The sequence below is a fragment of the Ranitomeya imitator genome, chromosome 4 (assembly GCF_032444005.1).
Source record: "Ranitomeya imitator isolate aRanImi1 chromosome 4, aRanImi1.pri, whole genome shotgun sequence".
Lineage (NCBI taxonomy): Eukaryota > Metazoa > Chordata > Amphibia > Anura > Dendrobatidae > Ranitomeya > Ranitomeya imitator.
In genome coordinates this window covers 454,135,854-454,148,333 of record NC_091285.1, presented here as the reverse complement: position 1 = coordinate 454,148,333, position 12,480 = coordinate 454,135,854, and the positions used below count along the sequence as shown (strand labels likewise).

Here is a 12,480-nt window from a genome sequence, read left to right as displayed (position 1 = left end):
TCACGAGAAAACAATGTCAGAATCACCAGGATCCATTGAAGCGTTCCAGAGTTATAACCTCATAAAGGGACAGTGGTCAGAATTGTAAAAATTGGCCCGGTCCATAACATGCAAACCACCCTTGGGGGTAAAGGGGCTAAAAAGATCCTAATGAAACTTTGAAGATAACGTTGTTGTACTAATATGAACATATTCCAATAAAAAAAACGGAGCTCAAAACCGTTATTCCGTTTCCAAAAATTGTAACCCCTACATTCATGTATTGCAACTTTATGTCAAATAAATACATATGTAAATAAATTGGTTACTCTGCTTCAAATGGAGTGAAGTGGAAAGGAAAACTAAATTAAAAAAATGGAATGGTAAAAAAAAAATCTAAAATAGGCAGAGGTATAGATGAATACGACTAAAATATCTACCATAGGCAGAGGTATAGGTTAATTTGACACATAGGGTTTTAGTATGCAAGGCGAAATCTCGCCTTGTCGCAGGCTGATTATGACAGTCCGATGTTTCACTGCGCAGCTGCAGCACGGTGCTCCCCTTCAGCCTACATGAATGGTAGTGTTGCGCATTTGTCGATAAAGTTTGTTTTAAAAAAAAGCACAGGCAAAAGTCTGATCACATGACAGCCATTTGGTCAGCTGACCGAAGAGGCTCCAGACTGCAGAGAGAGACATGGTGAGTCCGGCGCTGCGGGCTGTTAGTGACGGAGCTCCAGTTATGGGGCCAATGCGCGCTCTGGTGCTGTAGCCTAGAAAAGGGGCTCGTCTGGAAACAGCAGCTTCCTCACCAATAGTTCCTTTCTCACAGCTAATGGACGGAGCCGGTTCTCCTTTCCATGTGAACACAGATCACCCCAGACATCAAACTGACAGGTGGGAAATGATACCTGCCAGTGATAATTGTGCTGCCTGATGTGGATCTGTCATGTCAGTTCTGTGTCAGTGCAGCCCAGCAGTGATCCTCCCTCCCCCCCCCTTGCGGTTATCATCACTCCCCCTGCAGTTATGCTCCCCTCCCCCCCCCCCACTGCGGTGATGCTGCCTCCCCCTGCGGTTATCCTCACTCCCTCCCCCACTGCGGTGATGCTGCCTCCCCCTGCGGTTATCCTCACTCCCTCCCCCACTGCGGTGATGCTGGCTCCCCCTGCGGTTATCCTCACTCCCTCCCCCACTGCGGTGATGCTGGCTCCCCCTGCGGTGATGCTGCCTCCCCCTGCGGTGGACACGCTGTGTACCGTCCTCAGCAGCAATATATTGTCTTTCCTTTGTGATGATGAAATTGAGTAAATAGATAAACATATCTCTCCAGACCCCCCTCCCCCATCACAAGCCCCTGTGTGTGTGATGTCACTATATAAGAGGCTGACCTATTCCATGGCAGTAAGAGCCGGCCAGATGGATCCTGTATTAGAAATGCTGCTCAATAAATGACTTGGATGGTAACTTGTATCACCGTAGATGCCCAGAGCCGGTACAGCAAGCACCACCTTGAATGTCCGGGTGTTCACATAACGTCTTTTTCAGGTGAATTCCCCTCCAGAACCCGCCTGAAAAAGCGCTGACAAAATGTTCATAAGAATGAACATTTGCATTTCTAAGGCTAGGTTCACTTTGCGTTAGTGCAATCCGTCTAGCGGATACGCTAACGGATTGCGCTAACGCAATGTCCAAAAGGGGATTGCATTTGGCAATCCCACTAGCGCAGATGCCCGATCTGCGCTAGCGAGGAACGGACCCTGAATGCTGCAAGCAGTGTTCGAGGTCCGTCCGAAACTAACGGTACATCGCAGACGCATGCCAAAAATGGCATACGTTTGCGATGCGTTAGGGATCTGTTAGCACATTGCAGTCAATGGGTGCGCTAACGGATCCATTACATAGCGTTAATTGCGACAATTGCACCATGTAACAGAGTCCATTAGCGGACACCCACTAACGCAATGTGAACCTAGCCTTATTAGTAAAAGCATCTTGTTGTTCATGTGTTCAGTCTTTTGAGCTTTTTTTTAACCCATTTAGGTTTCCAAAGAGGCTACATTGTTAGAAGTGATCGTGGCATCTGCTTGGAAGAGTCTTGATATTTTGCTATACAAGTCAATGAGAAAGCTCAAAAGATGCACGGCGTTCTTTCGAGCATTTGAGCTTTAAAAAAACACTGTCAGTTTCCTCATTGTTTTAATGAAGTTAAAAAATGTCTGGAAAACGGGTAAAAAAAAGCTTTCAGGAAATTACCAAAACAAAAACAAAAAAAAAACACAATACCAGTTAACAAAAGGCCAAAGAAAATTCTGGTAGATTCCTGATGCATCTTTCGCCTGAAAAAGATGTTGTTCTGCCGAACACTGCTTATAGCAGCACCTGCATACTGGTAATACTCTTCCATATTCGCACTGTTCTTTTGACCAATTAGAGTCCAAGAAATAGTGCCAACATTATAATTGCCAAAACCAAGTTTATTAAAGGAACTGTGCAGTATTTTTTTTTTTTTATTTCCCTTTGGTAGCAATGATCTGTGTAACGAGCGCAGTAAGATACTCACCGGTCGCCGTCTTCTGCCGATCTCAGCAGCGCTCCAGTCCACTTCAGCATCATGTGACCACATTTATACCTGCAGGATTCGTGTCTTCTGTGTGGAAGAGCCAGTACTCAGCAAGTCTGAGACAGTGAATTAACCTTTGTAGCCTCATTCAGAGGTCAGTTTTTCTCACAGATAGCATTCTTACCTATGACAATGTATGGGGTGTTCACATGTCCGCAATTTTTTTAAAATTTTTTTCCCGGCCATAATGGTCCTTGGAAAATCTCGCACTAAACTCGGTAATGAATTCTATGGGTCTGTGAAAAATATCTGACAGCATTCTGAAGCCATCCGTGTTCTGTCTGTTTTTCACCAACTGATAGATATGGAAAGGTGGTGAAAAAAAAGAGAAGATCTTTCCCTCTTAATGAGAAAATGTAATCCCTAATTTTGGAAAGAGTGGAATAAACCAGAGAAAGGGCCTTTTATCCCCAAAGAGGAAGTATCTGTTTGATGACCCGGCATGTTTATTCTGGGAGAAGGGGCCAAAATTAGATGTGGCAATTGCTAAGGCTTTCCAAATAGTTTTCCCTTGCCTTTGAGGACATGGGGGTATTGAAGGATCCGATGGACAGAAAAGTGGATACCTTCCTGAAGGGTTCATCGGAGGCCACCGGGTGGGGGCTAAAATATGCTGTAGCTGCCACTTGTACGACCAGATCACTGATGGTCTGGCTAGACCAGCTGGATTCACATCTGAGAGAAAAAGTATCTAGGGATGCTATACTCCATCCCAGTAATGAAGGGGCAGCTGCTTGCTTGGCGGCTGCATCGGCGGTGTCATGACTCAAGAGAGGGTCGGTCTGCAGACAGCACAACACACACTCAACGGAATGGAAATGGGGAGGGAAAGGCCCTACCGATAGGGAATGAAGGATGGGACATGAGATCCAACCTGAGCCTGTCACTGCACTCCCCTAACACCCTAAGCGGGTCCTCCTACCCCCCCCCCCCCCCTAAGGGTCCCGAACCATGTCCCTCGCTGTCTCCTCGTACTGGCCGGCAACGGTGCTAGCCTCACCACTACAGATGGTACAACACAGGGGGGATGACAATCACGAGACAGACAAGTTAAAAAGCACAACTTGGCTTACAGACTCTGCTGCCAAACTTCACACCTCAGAGGACATGGAAACAGAACCCCTAACTCCAGAAATAGCTGATACAGTGCTGACAACAGCAAGCTGTAACTGCAAGGCTGGTCTCCATAGAATAACTCTATCACCAACACTCAGCATCAGGTGACAATTTAAAGGAAGGTGGAAGTGGTCACCACCCGCACCAGCTAACCCAGCAACTCTGCAGTTGCAGCAAGCTGCCAGCAAGGGAAACTGACCTTAACCCCTGCTGGCCTGAAAGGAAAAAGTTACATTTAAATTATAGTGGAACTGGAGCTGCCACGCATCCAAAAATGGATCATGACAGGCTGACTCAATCAGGCTGGCAGCCAGATTGGCAGTTTTTTCTAATGCAGCCCGGCAAGCCCTCTGGCTTATACGTTTGCCAGGAGAACTCCAAACAAAGTCAAGATTACGCTCGATTCCCTGTGAGGGCGAATTCTTATTCAGGCCTATACTTGATGATATTTTGGTTAAAGCTGGGGATAATAAAAAACACGCTTCCCTGGCCTCTCCAATACCTCTTATAGGAATTCCTATTGGACTTGGAAACTTATTTGGAGGAAGCCCCGAGGAACCTGGATAAGTGGGAGGATGGAAGGAGAAAAAACAAAGGGTTCTTGTTCAACAAACCCTCCCACCCCATGACAACAGAAAGCCATCTAAATGAGGGTTTTCCCCAGGTGGGGAAAAGGTTATCGCTCTTCAACCCGACCTGGGAAAGAATATGTAACAGCTCTTGGATCTTAGACCTAATAAAATCAGGTCTAAAATTTCAATTCCACTCAATTCCCTAACCAAATTTCGTAGTGACACCCCAGACATCTTTAAACGAAGAGCAACTAGCCTTAGAGCAGGAGGTTCTTGGTCTGATAGGGAAAGCAGTCCTTCAAGAGGTCCCTTACGGGGAAAAAGGCAAATGATTCTATTCCCCTCTGTTTCTGAGGGGAAAAACAGCTGAAACCTTCAGGACAATCATAAGTCTAAAGAACCTTCAAAATGGAAACAAACCGGTAAAAATGCTATTTCCTGACTTTCATGACTGTTCTGGACCTAAAGGACGCCTACTATCACTTCCCCATCCACAGAGAGACTATCAGAAATTCCTCAGGGTAGCAGTCCCGATGAAAGGGGTAGTAAAGCACTCTCAGTTTAAGGCCCTTCCATTCGGTCTAGCCATAGTTTCACGGTTGTTCACCAAGATGGTGGCAGAGGTAATGGCACACTTGAGGGAACAAGATATCCTAATTGTTCCATACCTGAAAGATTTTCTGATAATAGGCAACTCCTTCCAGCATTGCAAGAACCAACTAGAGAAAATCATGTGTTCCTTGATGAACTTAGGCTGGCTTTTGAATCTAAAGAAATCCAAAACCATGCCGAATCAAGTGCAGGAATATCTGGGTATCATATTAGATAAAAAAGAAATCAGGAGTGTTACCTCCCGGCAGAGAGAGTTCAGAAGAACATAGCTCTGATATCTCAGATAAGGGAACTCCCTCTGTGAAAGCAATGTCCCTCCTAGGTTCCATGACTGCCTGTATCCTGGCCGTTCAATGGGCTCAGACGCACTCCAGGGATTTGCATTGGGAAATCTTAACAGCCGAAAATTCTCTAAAGGGGCATTTAGAAGGTCAGCCAACCTTGTCATCAAAAAACGGCACTTTCTTTAGAATGGTGGATGAGGTAGACAACTTAACCCAGAGTATTCCGTGGGTTATTTTAGTCTCTCAGATTCTGACCACAAACGCAAGCCCCAGAGGTTGGGGGGCTCACTTGAATGACCAGATAGCTCAAGGGGTCTGGACAGAGGATCTAAGATCAGTATCCTCAAACATGAAGGAACTATTGGCAGTAAAGTTCGCCCTTTTAGAATTCTTAAACACTTTTCAGGGACACCATGTAAGAGTATTCTCAGACAACCGGGTAGTGGTAACATACTTAAATCACCAGGGAGGAGCTCGGCCCTGCCCTCTGATGGAAGTAACAGTCTATTTTTCAGGTAGTCGAGGGCAACATGGGGTCTCTATCTGTACTCCACATAAGAGGGACATAAAATTGCAGAACGGACTTCCTGAGTCAGGCCCAGCTAAGACAGGGTGAGTGGGAACTAAATCAGTCAGTGTTTGATCAGATTGCAGAAATGTGGGGGGAACTTCTTCCATAGACCTATTTGCCAACAATCAAAACAGGAAAGTAGATGCATTCTGCTCAATAGACCCCAAAGGGAACCCCATAGAGTTAGATGCCTTCATGATTCCATAGGACCACTCATCTATCCTTTGCTCTTATTCCGATTGCCCTGATTCTGGCGGTTCTAAGGAAGATCTGGGAAGACGGGGCGAAAGTAATCTTAATAGCCCCCCTGTGGCCAAAGAGGATGTGGTTTTCTTGTCTGATGATGATGTCTGTCTCTGACCCCTGGGTACTTCCGGAGCTTCTGAACCTTCTTTCCCAGGGACTGGTTCTTCATATTCAGGTAACAAACTTGCACATGACAGCCTGGAATTTGAGAGGGCCCTCCTGAAGGACAAAGGGTTTTCCCCGAATTTTATCTCCACGTCGCTACAAAGTAGGAAACCCGTAACCACCAAACTTTATGGGAAAACATGGAGAAAGTTCCTTTCATCTTCAGGTTTCAGGTTAGGAGGGGTTCCACTAACAGGCACCTTAGAATTTCTACAGAAGGTTGGAAAAGGGCCTAGCTGTAAGCACTTTGAAGGTTCAAATCACAGCATTAGAGACCCTATACAATTGCGACTTCGCTAGGAATCGGTGGATATCCAGATTCAACAAGGCTAGGTCTAGACCCATACCCACTCAGAATACTCCTTTTTGGAATTTAAACTTAGTCCTTACAACCCTAACCAAACCTCCTTTTGAACCCCTGGCAGATGGTTCAATGAGAATCCTGTCCTTTGAGACCTCACTTTTAGTAGCTCTCACTTCAGCTTGTAGAGCCAGTGACATTCAGGCATTATCTGCAGGCCCTCCCTTCACACAAATCTTGGAGGATAGAATTATTCTTAAAACAGACCCAGCCTACCTGCCAAAAGTGGTGTCACGATTTCATAGATCTCAGGAGATCTCCTTCCCTTCTTTTTGCCCAAACAACAAGGGAGAATGGGACTTGCATACACTAGCTGTCAGAAGGTTCCTAATCCAATACCTAACATGAGTGCAGGAAGGATAGGGCTCTCTTTGTATGCTTCCAAGCACCTCGAAATGGCCAAACGGCTTCTAAAGGTATGTTGGCAAGATGGATAAGAGATGCCATCACCCTGTCATACTCCTCACGTGGAGAGGCCGTCCCGGAGAAACTGAAAGCTCATTCGACGAGGGCAGTGGCAGCCTCCTGGGTGGAAAGAGTCTGTGCCTCAAATATGTAGAGCTGCTTTGTGGTCTTCCTCCTCTGTATTATTCAATCGCTATTGGCTGGACCTAGCATCTTCTTCAGACTTTACTTTTGGTATAAGGGTTCTGGAAGCGGTGGTTCCTCCCTAATGATACATTTCCATGCAATTCTCTACGTGGTACCGTCATGGAGGAAGGAGAAAGCCGTAGTTACTTATCTGTAACGGGATTTCTCAGAGCCCATAACGGCACCCTTACATTCCCTCCCTTCATATGTGGGTGTGCACACTTATTTTTCGTTATTTATATGTAGTCACATCGTGTTCCTGTTGAGCTTCATAGTAATGTTGAATATCGTGTTATTAACCTGGAGGTCATCTCGTTCTCTGTAAACAACTGATGTGGGAGAGAGTTACTGCCCTTTTTATCTGTAGGTTTCCTGTCCCTGAAGGGTGGATCCCCTTTCTAAGTGGTGCCGTCATGGGCTCTGAAAAATTCCATTACCGGTAAGTAACTATGTCTTTTTTCCTGGTTAGAGAGTAAGATTGTCATTTTTGGGCATAAAAGTATTTCCACAGATTCTAAATACAAATTTATGTGAAATTTGTTACTCATAAGCAGCAAGTGGAGAAAATAGAAATGAATTGAAGCTAAATTGCTTAATGCTTTACATCTATAATGAATACACAATATTATAGTGGATGTCCCACTTCAGAAGAGTTTTTCTTAGAAGTAGGGCGGTGGAGTCTGTAAGCCAAACCTCAGACTCCTCAATTTCCCTGACTGACGACTCGACAGCACTGGTCACTACTGAGCATGTGCATAAAGTGCAGCACAGATTCATCACCGACATTTACATGACATTTCATTACTTTCCCCGCTCAGAGCAGCTGGACTCATTGATTGGCTGCAGCACTGCAGATTAGGACAGACACCGGGGCAGCAGCGGAAACTAAGTGCTGGACTGTGGTAGGGTAAGGCTCCTTTTTGGGCTGGGTTTGTTTAGTTACTAATAGAGCTTATAAGAAAAAAATTTCTGAATGGTGCCAATCCCTTTAACTTAAAGGTTTGAGCCCCCTGTATTCTATATGCATGCATGTTTTGTATGCGGCCTGTAACATTTCCTGCTTTTTCATTGTATATTGCTTCTATATCTTTGCAGAGGTTCCGTTTCTGTGGTGATCTGGATTGCCCGGACTGGGTTTTGGCAGAAATTAGCACCTTGGCTAAAATAGTTGAGTATTCTTGATCTCTTTTCTGCTATAGATGCATGAAGAAAGCAGAGATGTATATGTAACTTGATGTCATTCATTATTTTCTAGCAATAAAAAAGCAATTATGTATCTGAGAATTCAATACCCTTTAATGGTCAGCAATTAAAAACCACAATCTAATCATCCATCTCCTGGGCCATTGGAAAGTAGAGTACCCGCTACAGTTTTCTGAAAGTGCTCAGTGCATGGGCGTTACTGTCTAGTGAGATGGAATGGCATGTATATTACTAGATCTTGCAACCTTTTCATTAGTTATAGGGGTTGTCTAGGATTTTCCAGAGTTAGGTAGAAGTAGTATAAAGTGCTACTCTTGTGGTCCCTACCGGTCCCACGTGGGTATCCATTAGTCACTTCACTGCTGCAGCCAATCACTGGCCTCAGCAATCAGTCTGGTAAGCGACTGCCTGACTTTAGTGCTTACATATATTGACATTTACGTCAAGTTAAAGTGAATTAACCAAAATGTTTCATTTTGTCATGTGCATGTGGTCCAGTGTGTCTGCAATATCCACTTTATTGCGTTCCTGAGCTTTATTTCTTGCATTCCTGTTTACCTGAGTAGCCTTTTGCAACGAATATATGGACCTGTTAACCTTCAACATGTTAGGGCATGTTAGGTTAGGCTATGGGTTGAACTAGATGGACTTATAGTCTTCTTTCAACCTTAATAACTATGTAACTATGTAGTTCATATAACTGTTATGCACTTTGCTGTAAGTATATGAGGTTGGTTATGGGCTTTATGTTTTGGTACGCGTTGCCCTATCTCTGTTCTAGTTATCGGTGCTCCTGTCTCCATCTTTCTCTTAGCTATATCCTGAATGACTTCTATTTCCTTTCTCAGTCATCTGTTAAATTGAAGTTGATCTGTGCACAAGTGTTGAAAGAGCAGCTGGGGGAAGCCATTGATGTAAGTATTGATGTAAGAACAGGCATTTATATCAAGCTGATGATGCTTGTGTGCTGACTCGTTTATCTCTGTACTTAACAGTATGAAAAGATCCTGAAGCTGACTGCAGATGCTCGCTTTGGTGAGATGCTTCACTGTCTTACTTCTTTCATTGTCTTACAACACAAACACTGTGAACCCTGTAATTGGAAAGTTATTAATAAATGGTTGTTTGCACAACAGTTGCAATTTATGTTTTTAAAAACTTATTCTACTTTTTGAAATGGAAATAGGTGTTATCACTTCATGATTGATGGGGCCTAACCTAATGGGATCCCTACCAATAGAGGCAAAAAGGGTCAGAAGCTCATTTGGCAATTTGACTGTATGGGTCCCAACTACCAGGTCCAAAGAAATGCAACACCATTCTAGCAGAGTATGTGGATGGAGAAAGGCGCAGTGCTGGGTAAAAGGGTGAAAACTTTCAGCGCAGTGCTGTAGACCCTTTGTTAGGGTCATGGTGGTCCCGGCTGTTGGTGATTGGTCAGCAAGTAATAACTTATCTTCGCGATATGCAGTCAGTTCTTCTGGGAGACCTTAGAAGAGCATAATTTTAAAGCAGATAATATAAACGCAGTTAGAAAGAAAGAAAAGTAAGACAGATGTCAGGATTTTATCCCATCTGAACATCCCTCTCCATATTCAATTGTCTGTTCCCATATTTTTCCGAAATTATGACAACTGACAGACATGAGTAAGAGTGCCAGGATCTGTACTGATCAGTTGTCATAACTAGGGTAAGCTGCAGGCACCCACAAATGTTACTTTAAGGGTTAGTGTCAACAGTTTACTGCAACAGAGAGGAGCCATAAGACTGCAGCGTCTGATTTTTCCTACTCCTGTACTGAATAAAAGCACTTCACCTTCATAGTAAATGGTGTAAATTTCTTTTAGCAGTGCACGGGTTAATCTGCTCAGTTGAGCGCTCCTGGAGCTAAGGCTCTCAGCTGTGCACTGTTAGCCACTCTTATCTCCTATATAAACTGGGCCCTGGTTAGCACTTATTGTCAGAGTTAGCTTATGCTGCATGGCTGGAGGTTGTTGTTGGTTATTATTGGAGAAAGGTGTTTGGATTTATTTGACTGTTGCTTGGTATTGAGTGTGTGATAATTCGCTTTCTTCTCCTACTTTGGCTTACCCCTGTCCTCCACTCCCTGATGCATTCCTCTGCTATATGTGTGAGTATATTTGTATGTTTGGTATTTTTCGTTACCCCTGTTCGTATTACCTTGTTAGTATGGTTGGTGTATTACAGTATACTACTACTCCGCTTTTCCCTGGGTGGGGGAAGCGTACAAACTGAGGGCAGATACAGGATTTTAGGCAAGGTGTGTGGCCCCTGCATCTTCACCATCAGAAGTAATCCGGGGAGCAGGGAGAGCTAGTGCTTACCTATCATTAGGGACAGGGAAGGCGCCCCTGGGTCCGGAACACCCAGCAACAAAGTCGTGACAGTTAATCTAAATATGGGTCTTCAGGAACACGCTGCTCCCCAGCCTCCTGACTTCATTGTTGGTGGAGGTGCCGGCTCTCCTCCTTCAGTGACAGTTATGACTAAGCAGAATCTTTCTACTGATCTTGCGTTGATAGCACCATTCCATCACTGCAATAAAACCCTGGAGTGCTGCTTTAATGGGTTGGATGGAGATAAGTGACCTGGGATCTCAGGATTTAACTGTCAGATCCCAAACTTGAAGCTTGTCTTGTCAACAAGCTATAAACATTGTCAGATAAAAGCTTTCGTAGAAGGAGAATGATAGGAGAGAAAAAAGCAAGGCATGTTCTAAAGCTGTTTAATAAGACAATTTAATAACCAGAGTATAACCCTTAATATTTTATGACATGATGCCTATTCAAACTACTAGCTACTAATGAAATATGTAGTCATGGTGAGTACCCTAGAAGGGAAGCCAATGTTTGCTAATAGAGAATGGAGTCTCGTGCTTGGGATCTCCTCCATCACAACCATGTGCTTTTCTACAGCAGTTGGAAAGTTCTTCTCGAGACGAGACGGCTTCATAAATGACAACTCGTTATGTTACAATTCATTTTTTAGCAAGCTGAACTACTGTATGATGGCAACTTGTTTATTGTATAAACCTAATTAATGGATTTGTTGAGACACTAAAAGATGGCTAAAATTCAGAATAGCACTCAGAACAAGAAGACAGTAGGTTCTTGTGAGCAGTGGATGTAGACATGCAACCACTGCAGATAAAATATCTTTCACGCCACCATTCCAGAAAACGTCTTTATTGTGCTTAAAAGATATGAGAAATGCTTTTTAACAACTTTAATTCTTTGCTGCTATGAAGTCACAAGTTTGTTCTCTGCGTCCCCTCTGTTCCTCCAGTGAAATGACAATACTTGCTTCCATTTCTCGTGTCATCCAAACATTATATGCATCCAAATGATTGTGCATAAATATACAGTCATGATGCATCCAAATCGTTGTGCACAAATAGACCGTATTTTTCGCTTTATAAGATGCACCTGATTATAAGGCACACCTAGATTTTAGAGAGGAAAATAAGAAAACAAATATTGTGAGCCAAATAGTGTGCAAAAACCTTTAGTAAAATACAAAAATATTATCTGTAGATGGCACGCCATTATGCCTGCAGTATCGTATATTGTGACTACCACCCCCTTCATCCACAGGAATACACCCACTTACTGTATACATGGATGTATTCTGAAAGATAAGGGAGGTGGTAGTCACATTTTCAATAAACACTTTGGCTGCTATATTACAGTGTATATTTACACTAAATATGGCTAGAACCCCCATCATCCTTCAGAATATACCCATTGATACAGTATATTCTAAAGGATGATGGGGATTGTTTGCTCACCTTTCCTAAAAAGATCTCGGACTTGTGAGTACCGTAGTTGCAACATTAAATAGTGTGCAGGGACAGATATGTGATTGGTGGAGGCAGCTCAGAATCTGTTCCCTCCACCAATCACTATCCATCCCTGCAGAGGAGGAGGAGAATCGCTCTTCTCTGCCTCCTCAGCTTTAGGCCTCTTTCACACTTCTGTGTCTCCGTGGAGATAGTTTTCACACATACCAGAGACACACACAATATGTAGTAGGTGTCATAATATTAGCAAATGTCTCTGATTAGAAATGTAGTATAGTTCTTCTGATTTGCCATGTCTCTTTCCTTATGTGCAGGCATCGCAGGACCTTGAGTAT

General features: G+C 43.8%; 1 protein-coding gene across 1 annotated transcript in view; it reads left to right on the top strand.

Moving 5' to 3' along the window:
* The first annotated feature begins 508 nt into the window (after positions 1 to 508).
* Positions 509 to 12,480, top strand: part of COMMD4 (COMM domain containing 4) — a 55,740-nt gene continuing 43,768 nt past the window's right edge. The window contains exons 1-4 of the mRNA XM_069765780.1: positions 509 to 681; positions 8,218 to 8,289; positions 9,174 to 9,239; positions 9,321 to 9,360. Of these exons, the coding sequence (XP_069621881.1) occupies positions 679 to 681; positions 8,218 to 8,289; positions 9,174 to 9,239; positions 9,321 to 9,360 (181 nt within the window). The 5' untranslated portion in view covers positions 509 to 678. The remainder of the gene's footprint in view (positions 682 to 8,217; positions 8,290 to 9,173; positions 9,240 to 9,320; positions 9,361 to 12,480) is intronic.